The 27,128-nt window shown below is 35.2% G+C and overlaps 2 protein-coding genes and 1 long non-coding RNA gene across 4 annotated transcripts; 2 read left to right on the top strand and 1 right to left on the bottom strand.

Moving 5' to 3' along the window:
• Window positions 1-106: 106 nt before the first annotated feature.
• Window positions 107-19,248, top strand: LOC136801083 (uncharacterized). Its single transcript, XM_067057713.1, has 13 exons — window positions 107-578; window positions 2,627-3,164; window positions 3,430-3,630; window positions 10,109-10,200; window positions 10,380-10,553; window positions 11,747-11,880; window positions 12,081-12,280; window positions 12,720-12,980; window positions 13,294-13,447; window positions 17,158-17,294; window positions 17,889-18,056; window positions 18,295-18,486; window positions 18,956-19,248. The coding sequence occupies exons 1-13, from the start codon at window positions 136-138 to the stop codon at window positions 19,151-19,153; spliced, it is 2,892 nt and encodes a 963-aa protein (XP_066913814.1). The 5' UTR covers window positions 107-135; the 3' UTR covers window positions 19,154-19,248.
• Window positions 8,362-8,978, bottom strand: LOC136801064 (uncharacterized). Of its 2 annotated transcripts, XR_010845799.1 has the most exons (3): window positions 8,960-8,978; window positions 8,624-8,689; window positions 8,362-8,396 (listed from the first exon to the last, which is right to left on the bottom strand). It is a non-coding gene; the product is annotated as an uncharacterized lncRNA (long non-coding RNA). The 2 variants fall into 2 exon arrangements; XR_010845798.1 differs by lacking the exon at window positions 8,960-8,978 and having other exon boundaries at window positions 8,624-8,782.
• Window positions 19,249-21,078: 1,830 nt separating the features above from the next.
• Window positions 21,079-24,134, top strand: LOC136801066 (zinc finger MYM-type protein 1-like). Its single transcript, XM_067057690.1, has 3 exons — window positions 21,079-21,519; window positions 22,048-23,004; window positions 23,196-24,134. Exons 1-3 carry the CDS (start codon window positions 21,079-21,081, stop codon window positions 24,132-24,134), a joined length of 2,337 nt encoding a protein of 778 aa, XP_066913791.1.
• The last annotated feature ends 2,994 nt before the right edge of the window (window positions 24,135-27,128 follow it).

Raw genomic sequence — 27,128 nt, 5'->3', positions numbered from 1 at the left:
TGGGGTTTGGGTTTTACTATATCTTGATTCAGGAAGTTGTAGTCTGTTGTATTAGGTATCATAATTCGTTATAGCAGTACTGAATTTCTTTTGTTCTTTTAGATTGAAATTTTTTTCAAATCCTGGATTGTTGTAATGTTGAAAAAGCCTAAAATAAGACCTCTAAGATTAACTATAGTAGGTAAAAGTCATGTTGGTAAAAGTTGCGTTACATTATTTTATAACAGAAGGATTTTTTATGATGACAGTCATGAAGGACTGTATCCGACGATTGGTGCAGATTATGACACTAAGACTGTTCATTACAAAGACGTTGAATACAGACTAACAATCTGGGATACAGCAGGTGCAGCTGAATTTGAGTGCTTGACTCTATCGTATATAAGGGGTTGTGATATGCTTATTATGATATATGATATTACAAACAGAGAAAGCTTTGACATACTATTATCAAAAATCGCACGTTTTGTAACCAAATGGGATATTCCTTTTTGTGTTGTTGGAAACAAAATTGATTTGGAATCTAAAAGAGAAGTGAGTGAAGAAGAAGGAAACTCTGTCGAAGGATCTTTATTTTTGTAAGTCATTCTTTATGAAAGTGTTTAAACAATAATCTTTAGCGTTTACATTTGCTAAGAAAATAGGCCATTCTCTTTTGTGCTTAATTGTAGGGAGGGGTCAAGTGGCAATTTTTGAAAAATTCAAACCCCTTTATCACTTTATTAAGACCCCAAATTTTATGGATTTTCTCCTGGAGTACCATTAGTTTAACATAAGTTAACATAAGTCGGAATGAAGGCATAGACCAGCGTCCGAGGATCAGAAAAGGCCTTAAAAATGGTTTTCGTAGGGCACCCCTTAGATCAGGTCAAATTTTTGATATTATGCTCCTAATAGGGTGTAGAATTGACAAAATAATTTGCCCTTCGAATCTCCTGCAGTTTTCGAGTGAATCGATTTTTACCTTAAGTGGATAAATTTTGGCGTGGATTTAATTTGGCGATTGGCCAAAATACGATTTTTGGCGGGGATTTAATTTGGCGATAGATCAATTTCTTAAAATTTGGCGAGGATTTAATTTGGCGAAGTGGAAATTTTGTCACACTGAAATGGGTGAAAATTACTCAAAAATATACTAAAATATTGTGATTTTTCACATAATTCTCTTTTTGTTAAATTTGGCGGGGATTAAATTTGGCGAATTGCCGAATTTGGAAATTTTGGCGAGGATTTAATTTGGCGAATTTTGGCCAAATTCGCGAAATTTAATCCCCGCCAAAATTTATCCACTTAAGGTAGTTAATCGATAGAACTTATCAAGGGTCCCCCCCTTTACTTACGGTTTTTTCGAAGTCTGAAAATCAAATATCTGACACTACCAACAGATTCAGCGTGAAAAGTAGATAAAGAAAATGGGGTTATTTGTTAAGTTTCGACCAGCTGGTGCCGAGAAATGGTATTTTTAAGGCAAAAAATCGACGTTTTGGGCGTTTCCCGATGACGTCAGCATTTTTCTGGGAGCATTTTCAGAAAAAATCATTCCCACAGCTGGAAAGCCCTGAATTAGTAGTATCCGAAAATGGTATGGTTTGTTAACTTTCGATGTTCCGAACTTGAGATATTTCCTTTTTTAAAGGTGGGTAAATGTGCTGAAAAACTGCTGACTCAGCAAAAAAAAATCGATAATTTTCAATATTTAAACCAAAATCCAAATAACCCCAATTTTTTATCTGCTTTTCACGCTGAATCCGTTGGTAGTGTCAGATATTTGATTTTCAGACTTCGAAAAAACCGTAAGTAAAGGGGGGGGGGACCCTTGATAAGTTCTATCGATTAACTAAAAATCGATTCACTCGAAAACTGCAGGAGATTCGAAGGGCAAATTTTTTTTGTCAATTCTACACCCTATTAGGTGCATAATATCAAAAATCTGCCCTGATCTAAGGGGTTCCCTACGAAGTGACACAATTCACTACCTCGGACGCTGGTCTAGCATGGAGACCCTGCTACACATTATTTTTTTATAAGCAACTACATTTTTCACTTCAGGACTAAGTTTGCTTAGCCTTTCAAGCTAATTTTTGGAAAATTGTCAATTCCACAAACCTTTAAAATGCATTCCAGGGCGAGTGGAACCATTTCCATTTGTTAGAATTTGAAAATATATTTTCTTAGAGATAGCCAAAATATTTGACCCATTTTCAGGCCTCAGCCCTTAGAAACCAGGTTGCTTATATAAAAAAAAATATGTACTTCTTTTTTTACAATTCCGATGAAAAAGTAGCATGGTTGCAGTATCTGTTTGAATCAGATGACAGTTGAAAAAAGAACCAATCAAACTTCTAAAACTTAATGTTTACATTTCCTTGTTCGTATTTACTAAAACAAAACTTCGACATTTTGTCTAAGCCGTGAAATATAGTAAAAAAATCCAGCGACGAGTCAATTTTAGTGGAAGATTCCATTTTGAAATTGTCGCTGCAACCCAGCCACTATTAAAAAAAGAGGCTGGTGTGTACTAGCTACAATGAAGGGTACTGTGTTTGCAAATTTATTATGATAGTGATTTTCTTAAAAAAAGTTCAAAATCTAGTGATTGAAGTTTGATTCATTTTTTTTTTTTTAGTCTTGAAACTTCTTGTAAAATTGGACATAACATTGATGCTTTGTTTGATAAGATAATCGAATATTGTCACAACAATGGTGATGTAGCAAAAAATGTTGATACTGTAGTCTCACATGTTGCAGCGAAGAAAGAACTTATTCAATTGTTCCTTGATGGTCAGCTCAAAAGCATTTGCCTGTCATCACTGCCTTCAGAATTAAAGAATATAAGTGCCCAAGATGCTTTGCGCAATTGCACTAAATCTGGATATGTTCAGACGAAATGGTTATGGATTTCATTGAATCGATTTTTGGTTTTGAAAGGAGATTATCTTTATTGGTTTCGTAGAAACACTAGCAGAGATCCTGTAGCTTTTTTGGATTTAAGAAATTGTGTATCATTATCAGGGGAAGAAGAAAGAAACAGCTTTTCTATCGTTTATTCAAAAACTGCTGGTAATTCTCTGGACACAAATTGTATAACTTTTCAGTGTGTCAACACTGCAGATGAGGAAGATAGTATTTCATGGAAACTAGATTTACTCAACCAGCTTGCTAAGGTAATTCGTTTTTGTTCGCTGGTAGTTTTTAGACCTTTCCGTTGATTGAACTGTTTCCGTTGTTTATGATAGGATATTGTAAGTGGCAAGCAATGGAATTATCAGAGGCCGGTTATGCTTCTCTATATCGCCACCTGTTCAAGAATTGAACTGTCAGGATCCTTGTCATTTTTTGCAGAGCGTAACGGAGTCTGGTCTCCCCTCACAGTGGTTTGCATTATTGCTAGATGTTAAAAAAAAAACTTGTATTATTAATTTCTTTTAGAGTACGGAAAATGTACCCATTCGAAAAGCTTGTTTTGGTGCTTTGACTAAAATGAAACTCGGAAGGACAGAGAGAGCAATCATCAAAATCAGACAAAATGATGAAAGTTTGTATCGCTTATCCTTTAAAAGTCAAAACAAGCTTGACATGAGAATTGGCTTCACTTCATTGGGATTTTCTTTTGAAGAACACAATTTTAAGGTGAGAAGGCAATAATATTTATCTCGATCTCAAAGCTATGGGGTTTCAAAATCGGACCCTTACATTGCAGTGCAAGACAGATCCTGATATAATATTTTTTGGACCTACCCCGGTGGGGTGGAGGTCCTATAAATTATCGTTCGTTCGTTCGTTCGTTCGTTCGTTCGTTCGTTCGTTCGTTCGTTCGTTCGTTCGTTCGTTCGTTCGTTCGTTCGTTCGTTCGTTCGTTCGTTCGTTCGTTCGTTCGTTCGTTCGTTCGTTCGTTCGTTCGTTCGTTCGTTCGTTCGTTCGTTCGTTCGTTCGTTCGTTCGTTCGTTCGTTCGTTCGTTCGTTCGTTCGTTCGTTCGTTCGTTCGTTCGTTCGTTCGTTCGTTCGTTCGTTCGTTCGTTCGTTCGTTCGTTCGTTCGTTCGTTCGTTCGTTCGTTCGTTCGTTCGTTCGTTCGTTCGTTCGTTCGTTCGTTCGTTCGTTCGTTCGTTCGTTCGTTCGTTCGTTCGTTCGTTCGTTCGTTCGTTCGTTCGTTCGTTCGTTCGTTCGTTCGTTCGTTCGTTCGTTCGTTCGTTCGTTCGTTCGTTCGTTCGTTCGTTCGTTCGTTCGTTCGTTCGTTCGTTCGTTCGTTCGTTCGTTCGTTCGTTCGTTCGTTCGTTCGTTCGTTCGTTCGTTCGTTCGTTCGTTCGTTCGTTCGTTCGTTCGTTCGTTCGTTCGTTCGTTCGTTCGTTCGTTCGTTCGTTCGTTCGTTCGTTCGTTCGTTCGTTCGTTCGTTCGTTCGTTCGTTCGTTCGTTCGTTCGTTCGTTCGTTCGTTCGTTCGTTCGTTCGTTCGTTCGTTCGTTCGTTCGTTCGTTCGTTCGTTCGTTCGTTCGTTCGTTCGTTCGTTCGTTCGTTCGTTCGTTCGTTCGTTCGTTCGTTCGTTCGTTCGTTCGTTCGTTCGTTCGTTTCGTTCGTTCGTTCGTTCGTTCGTTCGTTCGTTCGTTCGTTCGTTCGTTCGTTCGTTCGTTCGTTCGTTCGTTATTAGCTGTCTACTGGGCGAAATCATAGATTTCTAATGTAGGAATTATATAGGAAATCTAACATTTTCTATATATTTCATACGTTTTGAAAGACCATATTTCCTACGAAATGTAAAGATGGAGATTTCCTATTCAGACATTTCCTGACACATGGAATTATCATATTTACTAACTTTACATATAATGAAATGTCAAGTTTAAAACATTTCCCAAAGGAAAATTTTCATAATTATTATCTTTACACAAGGATGAAACATTAAGTTTAAAAGATTTCCAAATTGCAAATGTTAAGTTTCGATGTATCAAAATAGAGCTAAAAAGGAAGGAAGACACAAAGGTTACTTTTTAATTTACATTTCATGTTACTGATCTATTTCATCTTTAGAAGAACTAAAAATTCATATTAAATAAGATAAAGTAAATTTAATATTTAGATAATCTAAATTACAAGGTAAATAAACCAGCTGCGCTGGAAGGTCAGCCTAAATTGCTTAATATGATTAGAAAGATATGTTGTTAAAAATTGATATGATTTACTAAAACGAGAGTAAAAAAAATCATCAAATTTACGTTTGTATACAATATGGATTAACGAAAATATGCCATGTTACAATCTGTATGACAGAATAATTATTTGCTCTTAATTAGGATAGATATTTAGATAATAAAAATTAGATATACAGATGAACAGCAACAAAAGGCTACATCAACAACAGATTCAAGAAAATAAAAATCCTTGCAAGGAAGTTAAATGCAAGGCATACTGTACTTATCAAAAATCACAAAAAATTTATACACTTTTCATTTTTTATTAAGCTTAGACTTATAATTATATTCAAGCTCAAGCTGGACAAAAAATCAAAAAAGTTTTAAAACCAAAGATGCTGTAAATCAGTAAAAGTTAAAATGGTGTCATTCTTATTCATCTTAACTCGAGAGAAATAGTTTAGCTTAAAACTACATATTTTTTATAATAAAAGCAATGAAAAATTCAAAATAAGGTTTACACCGACACCCAAAATACTATTTAAAATTTATTCAAATTTAAAGTTTTATGTTTAGCATATCCGGTGTCGTCCCAGAAAGACTGTAATTATTGTACTGTATTTTCCCTAATCTGAGCCTAAATATGCTTAAAAGTGCAATATTTATCTATCAAAAAATATTTAATCCATTTATATACATTTATTATTTATCATTATTAGTCCAGAATGTATAACTTAAGTTTTCACTGCGATTTGAAAGCAGACACTTGCATTTGTTCTTTTTGACTTGGCGGATCCATCAAATCAGAGTGAAAAAATGCAAGTCTAGAAAAACATAATTTTTGTCAATAATTTGATGAAGAATACTTCAGCCTTTCTGAAATTTACATAGGAGCTGCACTTTAAATATATATACTTGATTAATTTCCATTTACGCTTGATCATAATTATCTCCAAGTCAAAAAGAACAAATGCAAGTGTCTGCTTTCAAATCGCAGTGAAAACTTAAGTCTAGAAAAAATCATTTTTCCGTCAATAATTTGATGAAGAACTTCGTTCTTTCTCAAATTCACATAGGAGCGGTACTTTAATATACTTGATCAAATTCCATTTACGCTTTATCATAATTATCTCCAAGTCGGTCCAAAAAAACAAATGTATATAACTGCCAGTGAAAAACGCAAGTCTAGAAAAAAATCATTTTTGCGTCAATAATTTGATGAAGAACTTCGTTCTTTCTCAAATTTACATAGGAGCTGTACTTTAATATACTTGATCAATTTCCATTTACGCTTTATCATAATTATCTCCAAGTCGGTCCAAAAAAACAAACGTAACTGCCAGTGAAAAACGCAAGTCTAGAAAAGAATCATTCTTGCGTCAATAATTTGATGAAGAACTTCGGTTTTTCTCAAATTTACATAGGAGCTGTACTTTAATATACTTGATCAATTTCCATTTACGCTTTATCATAATTATCTCCAAGTCGGTCCAAAAAAACAAACGTAAACTGCCAGTGAAAAACGCACACAAGTCTAGAAAAAAATAATTTTTGCGTCAATAATTTGATGAAGAACTTCGTTCTTTCTCAAATTCACATAGGAGCGGTACTTTAATATACTTGATCAATTTCCATTTACGCTTTATCAATATTATCTCTAAGTCCAGAAGAACAAGCATATAAAATGTACCTGGTATAAAATGTCTATCAAATCAAAAGAAAACACCAAGTTCGAGAAAACATTATTTTTGTGAATAATCAGATAATTAAGCTGTGAACTGTAACATATATACACTCCATCAAATTCCAGTAATTGTTGGTGGTTATTCTATATTCAAGTCCAAAATGAAAAAATATGTTTTCATGCTACAAAATAATGAGGTCTAGCAGGTAAAAAAATAACTCACAATTCAGGAAAAAACTTGAGCAAATAAGTTAAAATCTTCATACTTTAAAGAAAAAAGAACATCCTTATAATCGAACTCCAGTGTTGTATCTTCCTTAGTTATAAGTTTAAAAGCCACTTCAACAAGATATAATGATTGTATAAATAAAAGCTGGCAATGGGAATAAAAACACCGAACGAACGAAAAAGCACCGCCTTGGCAGCCATATTGAATTGTTTTTGACACATATCGGGAAACCAAACTTAGCCCGATTGGATGAATTGAAAGCGTATCCCAACCGGAACGCTGCCCTAAAAAAGCTGGAGAGCAAATACACAGATCGGGAAACCAAACTTAACCCGATCGGATAAAAACTTTAGAAATCTGGGAAACACATTTTTTTTTCTGACCCTGCTTCTTCTGCGGAATAATAGCGAAATGAATGCTCAGCTGGGGCTGACCAAAAAATACAGAAAAAATACAAATGCTATGTATACAATGTATGAGGACAAAAACTTAAGAATATTAGTCAAATAAGTTAAACTTTGGTCAAACTTTTTTTATTAAAATTCCAAGATCAGTATCCTATTATTTCAAGCAACTTTTAGCTCTTGAAACAAACACTCAAAACATCAAAGAAATCAGTAATCGTCACTTGCCAAATAACTCGATTTCAGGATCATAAGTCAATCAGCTTTCTTCAAAAATCGTGAAAATCGATAATAATATGGTCAAACTATCAAAAGTAAATATGAATCTTATCACGAAATTAACCCAAGGGCTCTGACCTTGACGGCCGACGGGGAAGTACCACTGGAGTTTGAAAAGTTGATCCTATCAGATGTGAACTTTTGGCAAAATTGGAACCTTGTCAGAACAAAAAATTAAAAGATCTCCCATTTTCACCCTGGAATGGCAAATATTAATAAAAGTAGCCGAAAAACTTTTAAATTTTCTTATTTCCACCCTGAAAATTGTCCAAAATAATCAAAATAATCGACCCTATCAGAAACTCATCTTGAAAATTAGAAAATTTTGCACCCTGTTAGATATCTTCAGAGTATAAAAAAGAGACCCTGCCCAGCAGAACGTCCCCATACCCAATTTTGACTAAGTGCCCCCCCCCCTCCGGGAAATTAACAAAACATTGGCTATAAAACAGCAGTTTATAGTAAAATCACTTTATATACATTTGATCTCTAGTTTCGAGAGAAAAGGTTATACCTTGTAAAGCAAATGGACTAGGAATAGTTGAAAAAATTTAATTGAATTCTGTGATAAATACCTTTCTCGTTTTGTCTGTCAGATCATGTAGTGTAGGCTATCTGGATTTTTTCTTTATGGTGCAGAGAGTTGTACAGTTTCAGTGCTTGATAAAGTCATTTAACCTGTATAAAAATAAACAAAACTGATGTATATTGCTCCATCATTCATTCACAAACAAAGATAATCATTTTAATCATATCTCGGAATAGTCAAAAATTGAGAAGAAAGCGTTGCCAAAAACATTTCATTGCTAAAAAAAAAACTTGAAATGCCTACATATATAGCAAATTATCCAGCTTAAAGTTGTTTTAAAAAAAGTAGCAAACAAATAAGCAGATAATTCCCTTACCTTACCCTTGATCTACTTGACGAAAAATGGTTTCGTGGAGTTTATGTTATGATACAGCATCACGACCTGTAGTGTAGAAAGACAAAAGAGTCAAACATTTTGACAACAAATGAACAGCAAAGGAAAACAACATTTACAAAAAAGTAAAAAAAAGTAGAAAATATACCCTGATCTGGGTGAATCACATGACAAATCGCAAAGGCAAATTAAAGAAACAAAAAGATACAAAAAAATCCTTAAAAATGAGTATTGTCTGATTGACCCTTAGTTTAGGATAGATAGAAATAGCACTAACTAGACTCATTTGTTGATATAAATGGCTGAGGTAATACTTACACATCATGATTTTGTGGTTGTTTCTCCTTCCATTTTTCTTACACCAGACTCCAGATCAGCTTATCACTTCCACCACTCCAACTTTAACACTCAAAGAAACCACAAAATTGAAAACTGGTTTTGAATGTTTTGATTTCGTGAAGCGAATCTGGCATCTGGTCAGGGGGTTACATTATTAAATTTTGCTTAAGATACTCTCAAAAGATCATCTTTCAAATAGATGGAAATCCTTGAATTATCATATTTTTTCAATATATTTCAGATATTTACACGTTCGAAAGGTAGACTTTCAAAGTCCGCTTGAAATTCATTGAAAGAGGCCCCCCAGCGGTTTGCGTGATGGCGTGATTGGGACTTTTTTCTTGCGTGATGGCGTGATTAGAGACTTTTTTTTGCGTGATGGCGTGATCAAAATTTTGGCGTGATGCGTGATAGGGCTAAAATTTGAGGCGTGATGCGTGATTTGGGCTATTTTTCGCTATTTTTTGCGTGATGACAAATTTTAGCGATTTTCGTGATGCGTGATGGAGAAAATTTTTTTGCGTGATGGCGTGATTAGGGGTGCCGCTGGGGGGGCCTCTTGAAATACTATATTTACAATTTGGGAAATCTATGATTTCGCCCAGTGGTCCTCATGATTGGCTCACTAGTTTTTTCTGATTTTTTGCACAAAGATGTGTAACTATCGAATGTGACGGAGCCCGATTTCGAAAAAAAAATCTTTGTGAAAAATTGGATCATTAACTTTTTCTGATTTTTTGCATGAAAGTAGGGTCACCATCATAGGTAAAAGATGGCTCAAGCAGATTTTTGCAAAAAAAACTTTGTTGGCTCAAAAAACACATGTTTATCTATAAGAATCACTATTAATAAGCATACATCAATGTTCTTAGTTAAATTACTCAATTTCTTATGAGATAGATGTTTTTTTTGCTCACAAAGTCTTGAATATGAAAGAATATTTCAAGAGCATGAAATTTTGGTTTCTAAACATTTTTTTTTATACGAAACAAACGACTAATTTAAATAGATCGTCACTATTTGTGTTCTGAATGATTGTTTAATGGTCACGCTCACGTAGATATCAATTATAAATATGTTAAATGCATAACCAGGTAGGTCCATAAAAGTATCACTTGTTTATTTTAGTTTTCCACGGATGCTTCAAGGAGTGAATACGTATTTTTCATCAAGGATTTAGCCGTAGTTTGTTTCAAACCAAGAGATACAGAGTCGTACAAGTATAACCCTGGATATATTTTTTTTATGATATCATTTTTTATTGCCCTATTCTATAGGAACAAAATCAGCTGAGAATAATAAAGAATATGCAATGAGTGAATCTGTTCAATTGGGCTATAATCCAAGTGTAAAATCTTCTTTCAACTTACTTGAAACCAACCAAATTTTCATCGTTTAGTTCTGCTGGTTCTCAATTAAAGAAAATATTTGGCGTTCAGTCATTTGGTGGAAGAATTACAGAGAAATCGTGCTTGGAAATATTTGATTTGGCATACCGTTGTGCATGTTTTGAAATGTCTATCAGTGGCATCGAATCACTAAAAGATTCTCTCATTCACCATTGGACAAAATGGTAAGATAATAAATATTTAGAAAACACTTTGTATCTTTTAGAGTTCGAACTCAAGTACCAGTGGATACCCCTTAAAACCCACAATAAAAAGTGGTACCCTCTATCTCATTGTTTAGTTGGAGTGTAAGGCTGAAACTTTTTGTGTCGAAAGTACGTTGTCTATGATTGTCTTCCCTAGCAGTGATGTTTTGTAGAAAACAGTTTTCAGTTTTTCACGAGGAAGTGAAAAAGTGCAGTTTTAGCTATTTACCCCTTAAAACCTACAAAATGGTTTTTCTCGAATAACCTTTTACAAAAAAGTTCTTTTGACCTCAAATTTTGAACAGTGATTCACTGTAAAGTTACTAATGTTATGAATATACCATTAGTACCTAAATGATCTCAAAAATATGTGTTAAAATCAAAATACCCCTTAAAACCTACAAAAATAAGGCTAAAAACCACAAAGTCCGACCCTTGCTAACGCGATACTCAAGCTGATGGATACAAATTTGGTGTTGCTTCGTGATTCAATGGTTCAAAGGCTTGCTAGAAATTCATTCCCACAACAATATTTTCATTTTTCAGGATTTCATGCCCATAATGCAATTGTGTGTGGTTTTTTCGTCAAAAACGGCTACGAAAGGCCAAAACCTTCATTCGCTTCATTTTTGACCTATGGTTCTAATGTTTTTCTAAATCTCCATCAAATTTGTGACATTTTGGTATGCAACATGACCAGGTTTTGAGAAAGTCGATTTTCAGATTTTATTGATCATCACCATAAAAGTGCTTTAAAGTAGAATTTTAAGGGCCTGTCATTTTCGTTGGGGTCTATTCACGAAGATGAAAAGGATTTTTTCATACCTACCATAAGTATAGGTATCTAAAAAGTATAGGTTTTATGACCTTAAATTCAATTGTGTAATTTCTAGGTCCAAAAAACCTGATTTTTTGAAGGGATTTTTGATAAAATTTTGAATAACTTCGAATTTTAAGATACTTTAGCATCTTTAAAATCCTTAAAATTTGGTATTTTATGAAAGAACATTTATAAGAGGTTGTAAAAAAGTGAAACATACCACATAAAATTAAATCTGGTAGTTAAAAAGCCAAAAATGCAACATTGTGGGTTTTAAGGGGTATGTGGTTTTAAGGGGTATCCACTGGTATCTTACTGATAAAAGTTTTATCGTTGATTTTTCAATTTTTAGTGAGACATTTAAAGAAATCAACTTACGTGGATATCAAATGATCAATCAAGATATTTTTGCGATCAGTCATGCTTTATCACATTATCATTTTATTTCAACAATTTGTCTTCGGAATTGTGGAATTGATAGCAAGGGTGAGAGGGTGCTTTTTAATCTTTTTTTATATCTGAAAATGTCCTGGCAGTGTATCAAAAGTATACTAAAAATGTATTTTTGAAATTCATTTCAATATCAAATTCATCAATTCAATTCCAAGGGGGTCTTAGGTAAAAGTCCTGTTATATTGTTAACTGGAATAATTTTCAATTAGATTATATTTTCATCTTTTAATCAGGGCTCAGTATTTTTCTGAAAAGTTTAACCGATTACAACGCTTTGAAATGCTTGGATATTGGAATGAACAAACATATCGATTCCAACGAAACTGGCAAATGTTTTGAAGAATTCTTGAAAACATGCAAATTGGAAACATTAAAGCTTATGAGTTGTGACATAGGAAGTGTTACTTTTTCCACATTTTTACCCGTTATAAAGGTAAGTACTAATCGCTTACAATACCAGAAAGAACACTTAAGATTAAAGTTAACAGTAAAGCACTTTCCCTGATATCGAATTTAAGAATTTTCCTTATAATCCGGAGGAGTATTTTGGCAAAAATGGTTGCTGGGGTATGCGCGGTGGCCCCTAAGGTTCAGCATTTTAACCTTTCAAAGTCTCTCTAAGGGGCGCAAATAACAGAACGTTGTCAAAAGAGTCTCTCTAAGGGTCTCGAGGTTTTAAGATTTGGCCAAAGTGTCTCATTTTAAAGTTTTTATGGGAAAATCTTTCAAATTTGAGACAAGGTTTTCTGGTCAGTTTGAGGGGTCTGGCACATACCCGTCATCCCTCAACTCTATTATCCCCCTGGGCTCATAGGATGCCAATTAACAGTGATTTGGTATTATAGTCGTTTTATATTCATTTATCATTTAAGGAGCACGAAACTCTTGAAGAAATTGATTTGAGTTTCAATGATGTTGACGATTCTCTTTGTGAACCGATTTCTGAAATCATTTCCAAAAACAACAGACTTGCAAAACTTGTTTTGTGGCACAGTTGTTTGACTGAAGAGCCTGCAACTAAATTGTATGGAGCTTTAGAAAAGAGGTCGAAAATATTTCCAAAGCTCGAGATATCTCTCCACCACTCTCAATTTATTTCAAACGACACAATTACGTTGTTCGACACCTTTTTGGTAAGTCCATTCATTTTCAATTATTCATGTAAAAGTACAGTAATTACCTATTCAAAAATCCAAATTGGAACGAAATTAAAACATAGAAAGTCTTTGAATATGTTGATAAGAAATAAATCTATGAAAGGAATTTCAATCCTGTGCTTGTCTTTACTGTTCCAAACAATACTTCGAAAGATATTGCCAAAAAAACATTAAAAAGTACATTCATACAGTTAATTGATGTGTGTTCTCTTTATTGGAAGATTATTTATTACTGCTCTGTAAATTCGGCAAATCGAAGAGGTGTTATTATTTTAACTTTTTTCCGTAGGAGAAGGTAGAAAAAGAAGAAGAAGAAGAAGAAGTAGAAGTTGGTGATGTTTGTGAAACTATTAAAATCAAAAGTAACAAGTCTGAAAATGAAACCAATTCATCTGCTAAAGATATGAACGATTTTTTAGATGTTGATAATATCAAGTTAGAAGGTATAGTCATTTGTCCAACCTTTTGAACCACTCTTTTCTTTTCTTTCGTTTTGAGCTCTTTTCTAGATACTTCAATTTATTCAGTCTTACTCTAGGGCTGAGTTAGGTCCCCGTATGCGCATCGCTCGGCGTATAGTCATTTTTTCTTTTGATCATGAAAGTATAGTCCCCGGGGGGGGGGGGCGCTCGATTTCGAAACGACGGTATGTGCCGCGCAAAATCTGCTTTTCAAAATCGTACCCTTACAGTGCAGTTCAATATGGCTGAAAAGGTACCCTTTCAGTGCACTTTCTCGTGATTTACCCAACCTTTATAGTGCACTATATTTCTCGGCTGTAAATTGCGTGAAAGAAGAAGCTTGGGAAATTTTCTGTTTCAAAGAAAAACTGAGAAAATTATTAATAAATATGTAACTTAGAAGCTTCATTTTGTAATAATATTTTATTTTATTTAAATATTAAATAAAATAAAATATTATTACAAAATGAAGCTTCTAAGTTACATATTTATTATTAAGCTGATTGCCCAAACAAATTTATTTAATTACATAAAGAAAATTATTCTTGTCAGCTGTAATTATCAGACAATAGAAACGTTTTCAAACAAAGGAGAAGTAAAAACCTTTCTTTTTAACAATTATTTTGAATTAAAATGTTTTAAAATATATACTTTCATGATCAAAAGAAAAAATGACTATACGCCGATGCGCATACGGGATCTAACTCAGCCCCTAGAGTATCACCACCGTAAAAATTCTCAATGACAAAATTGAATTAGTTCTTTGATTGAAATGGCACTATCAGTCTTTCATTTTAATCTATATATTAATAGCCGTAGTCTGTTTGTTTGTTTTCTGTTTTGTTTTCTGTCTGTGTGTCACTTTCGATTTCGCAAGCAATGTTTTGTTCTCGATAAGTTTGTTTTGATTGACAGATCGGATATAGCTAGTCTACACAATAGACAGATCCAGGCTTTTAGGCCTTACTCTTGGTCTATAGGCACTGCTATAGGCGGCCACTAGTGACCCCCACCGGGAATTGCTTGTTAATAGGATTAAAAATAGTAGAAAATTTTCACAAAAGATGTTTATCAATAGAGATTTCAAATAAAAAAATGTTTAAAACACAGCTGATTGGCTTAGGTTTCGAAACTCTCTATTGTTTCATTAAAACAGTGCGCATGCGCATGCGATTTATCTGGAGAATTTCAATATTCAAAACAAGAGCAGTGCTCATAGCATAGTAGGAGTTTTACGCTCGAAACGAAGGAAGATATGACGTAGCCTAGGATATAGCCTGGTTTAGACTTTATTCAGCCTTTGTTTTGAAATTTAAGGCCCATCTACATTTAGTAATTTTAATTTCTGCCCAGCTTTGCGTGACCCTGGTTTTTCTCTTTTCTTTTGTTTGAAATGTTTTCGAATGTATTTAACGATCGTATTTATTAATGACATTCGAAACATTTTCAAAACAAAACAAGTTTTTTATAGAAAAGAACATTTCAAATGTAAATCAAAACATAAAAATTAAAAAGTTTGTCGAACAATAACAGCATTCAAAGGAGAGTCTGCTAAATGACGCGCCTTACGCGCCCACGCGCCCTCATATTTCTAACGCGCCTTCGCGCCTTACGCGCCTTACGCGCCCACGCGCCCACGCGCCTAACGCGCCTGACGCGCCTTGAAAATTTGACGCGCCTTAAAATTTCGACGCGCCTTCAAAATTTGACGCGCCCTAGAATTTCGACGCGCCTTCAAACTTTGACGCGCCTTCAAAATTTGACGCGCCCTATGATTTCGACGCGCCTTCAAAATTTGACGCGCCCTATGATTTCGACGCGCCCTAGAATTTCGACGCGCCTTGAAAATTTGACGCGCCCTAAGATTTCGACACGCACTAGGGTTTTGATGTGCCTTAAGCTTTCGACGGTTTTGACGGACGAAATAATGGGACCGGTCTAATCATACACGATTGGTCTATAAAAGAATGTCGGCGTTAGAAAAGATTGAAAAAGTAACAAAAGAAAAGTGTTTTGTTGCTAAAGGGTCGGCGGAAGGCATCTTTTTCGTTTTTTTTTGAAACTGCATGTGCTCCTACCCCTTAAAGCATGTACTCCTACCCCTTAAACATACCTATTTTTGGGCTTTAACGAGGTGTATCAATTTAGCAGTGATGAATCTAACCAGGCAGATTGTCCGTAATTCATCAAACTCGAAACATCTTTGAAAGACCGTTAAAAATTGTTTCGTTAATTTTGTTTCAAAGATGGGGTGGGCCACTTGAAACAAAGTTTATCAATTAAACTGCAACTTGTTTATGATTCTATTTGATGAAAAATGATTCACGTGGCCCCGAAGCTTTACCATTCTAAGCGTTTTTTATGTACCCTGAATATCAGAGGTCAAGTTTTCAAAGAGAAAATATCGAATTTATTCGCGCTGTGATACTCACGGTATTTTTTATGCGTAACAAGACTCTCACCCAACGTTTGAATATGGAGGATAAATCAATAAAGTCGAAGTAATTGTTCTCATTACTGTCAGTTACTTAGGTAGTGTCAAATTATCAGGGCGGGTCGATTTTTTAGGGCGCGTCGATATTTTAGGGCGCGTCAAATTTTTAAGGCGCGTCAAATTTTTAGGGCGCGTCAAATTTTTAGGGCGCGTCAAATTATCAGGGCGCGTCGATATTTTAAGGCGCGTCAAATTTTTAGGGCGCGTCAAATTTTTAGGGCGCGTCAAATTATCAGGGCGCGTCAAATTTTTAAGGCGCGTCAAATTACCAGGGCGCGTAGGCGCGTGGGCGCGTAACATTTTAGGGCGCGTGGGCGCGTAAGGCGCGTAAGGCGCGAAGGCGCGTTAAAAATATGAGGGCGCGTGGGCGCGTAAGGCGCGTCATTTAGCAGACTCATTCAAAGGACGATAAAAAAGCAAGAGAAGAAATTAATTCATCTCTTTCTTCATATAAAAACATTCAAGTGGTGATACTGTTAAAAACTGTGTACGTCATTTTAAGTTGCACTATTCTTTGTGGCTTTCCCGCTTTTTCTTGAAAAATTCTCACTTCTACATTTTACTCCTCTTTACCATAATATTTTCTCAAATTTTCTCAAACTGAAGGCGAGCGAAGAGAGACAAAGATCTCCGGGGGAGGGTTAGAGTCAAACTTTGAAAATATCTTTTTATTCATTTGATCGTTTTTTTAAGCCAGCTTCAACATCCAAAGGACTTTTAGTGCGTTCAGCTACAGCTTAACCGGCGTGCGACACCGGATACCGGCTAGTTATTTATGATAGCAGAAATGTTTGTGCTTGTTGTTCGTGGTCATTGTCTTTGTTTTTCATCCAAAAGCATCAGGGCTGAGTTCGAGTGAACGTCCATCGCCTGGGTCGACCGCCATACTGTGCAAGGGAAAGTATGTTGTAATATCTCTGATACAATAGTATATTCATGGGTACCTTTCATCATGCACCATGGTATCTGTGTGAAGTGTGCACAGAGACAGCAATGTGTTATGATTCATAATCGAAATTAATTAATTTTTACTTTGGAAAAAGTAGGACCCACTTCCTGCACTTCCTTGATGGAGGGAAAAAACTGCAAGTTTACACACACTAATTGGCTCAATTCCACTTTATAGTGACTGTATCTAAAACATACATTGAGTACTTTACCAAAAAGATAGAATCCAATGTTTTTATCTTACCCATAGTCGGCGAAGAAAACACATTTACACTGAAAGAGATGTTGGTTGACGTCATGCTTACTCAGCAAATTATTTTAAAAAGACAAGTCTTGCAATATCAAAAACAAATGGAGCATTTTCAGCTATCCATCAATATGGTACAGGTATGTGATGAAACTTTGCCCAGTATAACATATTTGAATGTAAACAACATTTAATCATTATGCTTTTTACCGATCAAATTTCACAGGCCATATTGACCAAAGTAAAAAGTCCCTCCCTTTTCAAATGAATTTTTGGTAATCTTCCATCAAAATTGCCCAGGTATAAAACATAACCCTATCCGTGCCGAGGGTTTTTTTAAAAATGTTTTCTATTTGCCAGGGGTAATATTTTTAGTATTTTTATTTGCCATTGTCGGATATATCCGATTGGTAATACAGAAAAACTTTTTTCGGGAATAATATTTTGATAATATTTTGCGGTAATAGAGTTGACATTTTTTAAACCCCTCGGCAAAGAAACATTAAATTTTCATGTCGGATATATCCGACATCGGCAAATAAATCGAAAATTTAAATGTCGAATATATCCGACAACGGCACAAAAAGGGTTAAAATTTGCAATTTTACGATTTGGACTGACTATGACTAGGCTTGGTTGGAGAAGTATGACTTTGAATAAAAATTACTAATCACGTGAATAGTATTACGAACTAGTGTGTTATATGCGTACTGTATAATATGTTTGTTTTTTAGATTCGCACGCCAAGAACGTTCTGTATTTTACCATCTCCTGAAGATAAATCATGGAAAAAGACTTCTTCATGGGGCAAAGAAACATTTCGTTTACATTTGTTATGTGAAGGTTCAGAAGGCGGTTCTGTTGGTGATATTCATTTCCTCCAAGACCATAAAGGATATCTTGTAACTTACTCTTTTCTTTTGTTTTAACAGTAAAACTTAACTAACTATACTGCAGTGACTTTTTATTCAGAAATAATGCTTTTCTAAGCCACCAAAAGCGTTTTAGCCTCGTATAGCTAGGTTCTGCTCCACTGCAAAGACTCTAAACCCTCATCTACTTCATTAGTAGAGACATTGTGAGTTCCACTACTAAATAGAAATCTACACTTTTCTAAGACCTTTCTGTGTCACCCTTCAGATCGAACAACCGACGGAATTTCTGAAGAAAGTGTTACCAGTGTTGACGATTGGAATGAAAGTATTATCCACAGCTGCTAAGATTGCTGGAACGGCTATTGGGGCTGGTGGTTTGGTTCCCAGTGGCGATGTCTTGAAAACGTTAGGAATCGTTTCGCAAAAGTCCGGTGATATTGCAGCTCTTCTGCAAAAGGTAAAAGAATTGTTATTACATACCGGGTGATCCACAAAAGCATTTCTCCTTGAGATGAATTTTTTCGAAAATATTGGGAATTTTTACAAAAATCTTTTAGGCTAACTTAAATTTTGATGTGTCATAAATAAAATTCTGATCAATATTCAAAAAACTTTTCTTGTGAAAAATCGCCAAAAAACGTCAAAAACGAGGTCATGTTTTCGAAAATTGTCCCGCTGTGCGGGTTTAGGACAGGCTAAGAAAAAACCAGTAAGTCACTATATTCGTTGGCCCTGAGCTGTCTCTTTGTCACCAAAGTATACAGCAGAGTCATTTACTCACGAATTGCTTCACTCGCACAAAAAATAGCAAAACAAATATTTTACTGAGGGTCTTAAAGTATTTTTGGCCTTGCTGAGATGTGCAGTGCAAGCAAGTATCAGGCTATAAGATATGTATTACTTTTGATGTACTTTCTGGTGTATAGGTCCAAGAGAGTATCAAAGAATGTAATCATCACGATGTTGAGAATCCAGAAATCCAAGTCTCAACAGGGGCTGCTTTACGTTCTTTGGAAGTTTTTTTAAATGAAAATGATGAATTACGTCATTTTGGTGGATTACAATCGGTTGCCGGTCCTGATGGTCGTTGGGCTTGGGTTTGTGATCAACATGCCAAATTTTAAATCCAGTGAGCCACGGTTTTGGGATCGATTAATGAAAAATGATGGTAAAGAGTTCATAAGACGATCTATTGAATTTTATAATTTGATGAAACTTTTGCAAATGTTGTGAGTATTTTTATACATGTATTATTTTATACACATTCTTCATTCGTACATGTTTGGTATATAGGCTATATGGCAAATACCATATCAACGGGTCTGTTACAACCCTTTTATGTCAGACGAACATTTTGATACTTTGAAACCGGATAAAAACGCTCAAATAACGTTCATATACTTTAAAGGCAGAAACTTTCGCAGGCAGAAACTTTCGCGTTTTTCGCGAAAGTTTCTGCCAGGTAAGAAATTAAACCTGAAAAACACGACAGTTTTTTTCACGAAAAATAAACTTCCCTACTCAGTTTTGCACTGTTTACTAAATTTTTGCGTGTTTTATGCGTTTTTGTTACCAAAAAAGCTAAAGTTTATATGAATTCGCGAAAGTTCTATCTGTGAAATTTCGGCTAAAACCATAATTCGTGAAACTTAAATTCGCGACTTTTTGACTTCGCGAAAGTTCCTGCCCGCGAAAGTTTCTGCCCTTAAAGTAGCACTAACTTTGCTTTTGCAATTCGTATCTTTTATTATTGTCCCTTTTGAGGATGGTCTTTTTCCCATTTGGATAAAGTGTTGACGAGGATATTTGACCTTATAAACCTTATAAATTCTCATCTGTACATCCAAAAAGTTTTATTTTCAACATTTTACCGCAACTTTCACTCTCTAAGAATAGCTGTACCATTTGTTAGCTAATTCAAATTATACATTATAACATATATATACACTATAAGTGGATAAATTTTGGCGGGGATTAAATTTAACGAATTTGGCGGATTTGGCCAAAATTTGCCAAATTAAATCCTCGCCAAAATTTCCAAATTCGGCAATTCGCCGAATTAAATCCCCGCCAAATTTAGAAAAAATAGAATTATGTGAAAAATCACAACTTTTTAGTATATTATTGAGTAATTTTCACCCATTTCAGTGAGACAAAATTTCCAATTCGCCAAATTAAATCCTTGCCAAATTTTACGAAATTGATCTATCGCCAAATTAAATCCCGCCAAAAAACGTATTTTGGCCAATCACCAAATTAAATCCACGCCAAAATTTATCCATTTAAGGTAGTGCATGATTAAAATGTTCTTTTCTTTTATACAGATTTTTATTCATTTGATAAATTATTTTTGTAAAGTATTGTAAATTTTTCAGATTTTGCATTTTTCTACTTCAATTTATATTTTCACTAACAAGTATATATCGGGACCTTTCTTATTCCATTCAGGGAATTGTATGCTGTATATGGAAGCAAAATAAAGTGTAGTATCTAATTTGATTCCTGTCTCTATTGAATTGATCTCAATTTTCATAGGATACCCAAAAAGGTCTATCATGGGTAGCGTGGTGGCAGGGGGGGCAGGGGGGGCAATGCCCCCCCCCCCCAGCGAGCGTTTTTTCAAAGGGGCGCCGAAAGTGGAAGGGCGCCCATTAGCCCTTTCTAAAACTCGAGTAACTACTAACTCCCTAACTAACTTAGACTGAAATGATACTTTTTTACTGTGGCGCCCTTTCTTGTTGCTAAGAAACGTCTAAAAACAATAATTTAAGTGGGCCCAGAAGTGAAAAAGAGAGAGAAAATCTTTATTATAATTTCATTTACTTTGTTCGATATTCTGTTTGATTTAGGTGTTTCTCTTTATTGACACACAATTTTCTCTCCGTTTAGGGTCTTAAAAGGAATAACAATAGAACAGATGTCCTCCAAATTGAGCCCGAGAGATGACTTGTATGTGTGCGAGTATGTTTTAAAGATATATTGAGAGATAGCACGAAAGTACAGAAGTAGTATAACAACAAGACAGACAAAGAAAGAAAGCAACATAAAGATGAGTACTTCAAACAAGAAAAAGAAAAGTGGATGTCAAAACCGAAAATTTAAAAAGATGCGATTAGACGAGGAAGCGAAGTATAAAGTTCAGATGGACAATTATTTCAAACCAAAATCTCATGAAAGTACCGTAAATAACAACATAAGCGAGACATTAATTCAAAATCAAGAGTCTTCTACACAGTCCTTTTCAGAACAGCTGGAGTGCTCGTCTGGACCTGGAGTTGATTTTGAACCACAAATGATTGAAAATAGTACTGATTTTGAACCTCGTAATGTAAGCGTAAACTTTTCTGATGACATATCTTCAATGGAAATAGAAGACGCGTTTATGATAGAACATCGTGACCTTGACCCTCAATTAGAACACTACGACCATCAATCAGAATCTTCGGAGGATGATCAACATGATGAAACTAAATCTGATGACATCGAAAAGGTTTTTAATGTGTCTTCCGTTCTTGGAAAAAGCCTAAGCCACGAGGAAAAACTAGCCTACCTCAATCAAACCCCTTGTCAGCCTTCAAAAACTGAATTAAGCAAAAGACAGAAAATGATAAAAAACGTTAATAGACACTGTTCTGAAACTGTATTTTTTCGAAAAGACGGGTCGAATCGATCATGGCTTACTTACTCGCTTGAAAGTACAGGCACGACGGAAGCTTTTTATATCTGGTACGGCGAATGAGGAAATTTAAGCGATTTTACCGACGAAGAGGAAAACTTCGGGTATTTTTGTGAAAATCTGGTACGGCGGCCGCCGTACCTGCCGTACCCGTTGCGTCGTGCCTGAAGTAACGCGTTGTATTGTATCCCATGCCTTTTATTCTCTGACGAAACTTCCCGAGGTGAAAGTCAACGTAAAAATCAGGGAAGCGCATTTGTCAAAGAAGGATTCACAAATTGGTGTAAGCAGTACACATCAGTACCAGATCACGAGGCATCAACTACCCACATCAACTCAAAGCTTGCCCAGGTTATGTTTCAACAAAAGAAATCGATGAGAGATATTTTGGATGCCCAGGATAAAAAGCAGGAGGAATTGAGAAAGCTGGAGGTTGAATCGAACCGAAAAATATTGAAGCGAGTGATAGACACTATAGTTCTCTTAGGGAAACAGGAGCTTGCTTTTCGAGGACATCGAGAGTCGCTGGCATCTGATGAATCGGTAAACAAGGGAAACTTCCTAGAAATATTAAAGTACCTTGCCAGCTACGATGATGTGATAGTTGCCCATTTAGCAAACGTGGAAAAGTCCCATTTTGAATTAGAGGAGAAGAAAAAGGGCACAAAGAAAGGCGATAAGGCACGTAGGTTTGGTAGAGGTAATAAGTTGACTTTCTTAAGCAATGACACACAGAATAAGCTCATCGAAATAATTAGCAAAGAAATTGCAAAAGAAGTGGCAAATCTCATTAAAGATAGTGTAGCTTGGGCTATAATTGCAGACACAACCCCAGACGTTGCTAAGCACGAACAGTTCAGTTTGTGTGTTCGTGTTGTTGAGAAAACTGGATACGTAAGTGAACATTTATTATTTTGTACTCGAGTTGGTGGTACTACCGCTGAAATGTTGATTAACCAGGTGTCGAAAGAAATGAAAACTTTACAGATATCCTTCGAAAATGTCGTAGCGCGAACGTACGACGGTGCTTCTAATATGTCGGGAAAGTACAATGGCCTGCAAGCAAAATTTAAGGAGCTTGCTGGATCACACATCATTTTCATTCATTGCTATGCCCACAACTTAAATCTCGTCTTGAGCGACGCTGCTACCGCTTCTGTAGGCGTTGAACAATTGTTTGACAATTTACAGGCATTATATGCCATGGTTTCCAAATCGCAACCAATTCATCAGTTATTTGAAGATTGTCAGAAAGCACTAAAGGAAAAGTCAGTTCTCTCTTTAAAACGAATCGATACCGTACGTTGGAGTGCCAGGGAATTTGCTTTAGATATTTTTGTGAAACGTTACGATGCGATTATAGAAATGCTTCAAAAAATCGTGGGTAATGTTGGGAGGTCTTACAAAGCAGAAAAACGAAGTACAGCAGATGGGATATGCTTAAGCTATTTTCAACGAAGCAGTTTCTAGCAACAGCTTATCTGTTTAAGGAGATCTTCTCTATTACCGGTCCGCTAAGTCGAAAATTGCAAGGAACTAACATAGACTTTGGAAGTGCACTAACAATCCTCACCGAAGCAGAGAATCAATTAACAACCCTGAGGAGAAATCACCAACTCATTATCGACAACGTAGAATCTGAATTCGAAGGAGTGGAATGGGAACAAAAGAGAACCCCCAGAAAGCGAAAACCCGCACCGGAAATCGTACAAAGAGGAGACAGTGAAGCTGAAGAAACAGTTGAATCAACTCCAACTGCCCAGGATAAATGGCGAATCGATGTATTCAATGTTGCACTCGACCAAGTTACGTCAAGCTTAAAAGATCGATTTTCCGATAGCAAGCACGTACTGGAAGCATTTACGATCTTCTCACCAAGGTCGTTTCCTAATTTCTTCCAAATCTATCCAACGACGAGTCATGTCGAAGCAAAAGTCAGGAAATTTTGTCAAACCTATGAGATTGATTCATACCGTTGTGCTTCGGAATTGTTTAGCTTTGCGAAAGCGTTCGAAAAGTTCAATCTTGATGTCATCGAAACGAAAGCATACGTAACAGATGATTTGGCTGATGACACCGATACCGATGTTGAACCAGAAGATGATGTCGATGTCACCAAGAATACGTTTATTGATTGCCTTTCAATTCTAACGGACAGTACTTACAAGCTGATCGACGCCTATCCAACGCTCGTTCGTGTTTACTCTATCGCGGTCGCTATTCCAATTACATCGTGCTCTGCCGAACGGTCATTTTCCACATTGAAACGTATCAAGACCAGATTAAGATCTTCTATGCTGCAGGAAAGGTTGGAGGGACTTATGTTGATGTCAACGGAGAGAAAAATTTTAATAGAACTTGATCGAGATAATATAATTGACTTACTCGGAAAGAGTACACCAGAGCTTTCAAAAGCACTAATTTTGTAGATTGATTAAGACCTTGTTACTTTCTTACTTTTCATTCTTTCTCACTTCTTTAGAATTTATAGCTTATTCTTTTGTCTTCTCATTTTCTATTTGTTATCGTTAGTCCTAAGATTTTACATCATACGCGTTTTAAACTTTTTAAGTTCACAACAACAGAAAATTAAGCTAAAATACTCGTAACACAGGAAGATAAAAGTTAGATATTTTTAATTTCCTTAAAAAGGCCTAACTCGTAGCAACTTGAAGAAAACAAACAGTTTTTCTAACTATATACGTCGTATAGGATTTTACCTTGGAAAATAATTTGTGTTTAAGTGGTTTTTATATTCTAAAATAAAATAAGAGGAAATAAGCTTCATTCACATTATTTGTATCTGTATTCTCAACTTAATTCAACATCCTTAGAAGTTTTTGCCTAAATAATGAATTCTTAAATTCGAGGGGGCGCTTACTAGCAAAAATGGGGGCGCCAAAAAGGACAAAATGCGATTTGTCCCCCCAGCAATGAAGCACCCACCACGCTACTGCGTTGTAACTATCTTTTATTATCGTTTAGATACAAAACAACATTCTTAAAGATATTTATAAAAACTAATTAAGAATCAACATAACTTGTTCATTTATATAACGTATAGTGGACTTTCTTTTTAGTCTAGAACAGTCACTATTTTTTATTTTAAAATACAGTTGACAAACCCCCCAGCAGTGTCTGATCAGTGATCAACACTGCTTCTATTTTTCTAGTAAAGATAACAGGTGACTCATGGGTAGCAGGAAGTGCTTAATCTTTGGTACCACACCTGACTTCAGGCTCTGTCTTCATCTTGCCACAATTTTGATTGGATTTGTCGTTTTCTGTTTTATTTTATTCATTTTGGTTGATATGTCTTTTAAAATGTCTATATTTTTTGTTTTGCGTTCTTTTAGATTATTATTATTTTTTCTCAAAATAAGGTATTTGATGTCCATAGGTATTGACGCTAGCTAAGTCTATTCACGATAAGTGTGCACTCTTTTTTCTTTTTACCTATAACTTTTGAAGGAATTCTTCAATCTTTATAAATTTGGTATCATTTTTTTCTTCTTTGTTTTCATCTTCGTTTTTAGAATTTTCTCAAAAACTTTTTTATTTCAAATTGTTCCACTAGCAAATATCTCTCCAACGATACCAAATTTATAAAGATTGAAGAATTCCTTCAAAACTTATATGTAAAAGAAAAAAGAGTGCACACTTATCGTGAAGAGACTTTAGTAAAGTTCAGTGACATTGACTTTCTTATATAACTCTCTAATTCGACATTTAAGGGGAATTGGATTTTCATCAAATAAGAGAGCTTATCGAATAAGGAAGCGTCGTTTATGAGAGTTTCTTGTTGACGGGGACTTTAAATTTATCGAATAAGGGAGCCTATCGAATAGTAGAACGTCGAATTAGAGAGCATCATCTTATAATCAATAAGAGTGTATGGTGTAAAAAGGACCTTCGATTGTGTTTCTCCTATCATTTAAGGATATAGAATTAATAATATATCTGCATCCAGCAGCAGCCAGCAGTCGACAACCTCTGATTCGAACCTACATTATTGGAATCTTCCTCTTATTCAAATAGGATTCTTGAAAATCAAATTAGGGAGAGTCAATCCGATATAGCCAATTAGCATCATCCCGTTACCTTTAGTGGATTTTAAAGTACCCTTACCGTTTATTATCATTCTTTGAAGTCATTATTCATCGTTGCATGTGTGAAATTCGTTTTATGGTCTTACAGTCCTGTCAACTGCCTTTGTCCATCGAGGATTCAACTATTTCACATGTTTGTTTCTATATCCAGTTTATTGAGAATTTAAGAAGATTAAGAATAATTCTCGCTTAGAAGTGAAAGATCATTGTTGAAGGTGCTAAGCATATATTATAAAACCTTATGATATTTGTTGATATATTAAAGGTTTTATATTTAAAAGTATATATATTTCAAGAAGCTCCTTATCGGCCTTATCCCTTCTCCATCCCTACTTTAGAGGAAAATCGTCAAATTCAATGAATTCTTTTTATACAATTCCTTTTCTCTTTTCATCATCGAGTAAGATTGTTCCTGCAAAGATGCTTCTTCCAATAAATCTACTTCATTCTTTTTTTTGTTGCAAATATTAAATATCTTACTGAAAATGAGAATTTCACAATCATACAATATTTAATACAGCAATTGACAATTATTTATATGGTGCCAAGGCACATAAGATAGGAAAACAACTAATTTTGATCTAATTATTCTTAGGAACATTGTAAAACGAAAGCTATAATGTACCATAACTCGGGAATGTGTGAACTCAAAAGATAACGTAATACTTTATATTACTGAGGATGCCGATCTTTTTATTCTCGTCCCTAAAGCGACTTATACACCACTTCTTTTTTAACAATATGGACATATTCAACCTCGTTCCATGCGTATTATCGGCTTTCATACTTTATGATGGCGCTAGGTAATTCGCTTCCATAACTAAGGATTTCTTGGTCAAATTTTCAAGTCTATTATGCTGTTGTTTACAAACCGGATATCTGCGGAGTTAAAATAAATTTTGATAAAACCCTAACACAGACTATTTTCCAGATTCATTGTTATCAAATGTTTCGAATCTTTGAGAGTGGACTTTTTTTCCACGGGGCAAACACGCCTTGGTAGTCTCTTTCCCGGGGATTTTGACCAGTCATCAATTTTATTTACTTAAGATTTCTGAAAACACACGCTGTTTTTTTTCAACAAGGCATATATAGGCATAGGCAGCTGATCCACCCACAACAACACTCAAACAACTCAACAGACTTCACACCGTGCTTCACACGCCTATAATATACCTCTCCAAATGTAACATTACTGTTATTTATATCATTGTAAATGTCAGCTGTTTCATCTCATATCCAGTTTCACAAATTGATTGCTCGAACTGAACTGTTTGTAAGATATTTTTTGCAGGGTCAAGATTTTTATATCCA

The sequence above is a fragment of the Clytia hemisphaerica genome, unplaced genomic scaffold (assembly GCF_902728285.1).
Source record: "Clytia hemisphaerica strain Z4C2 unplaced genomic scaffold, Clytia hemisphaerica genome assembly, whole genome shotgun sequence".
Taxonomy (NCBI): domain Eukaryota; kingdom Metazoa; phylum Cnidaria; class Hydrozoa; order Leptothecata; family Clytiidae; genus Clytia; species Clytia hemisphaerica.
This window is presented reverse-complemented; position numbering and strand designations above follow the sequence as displayed.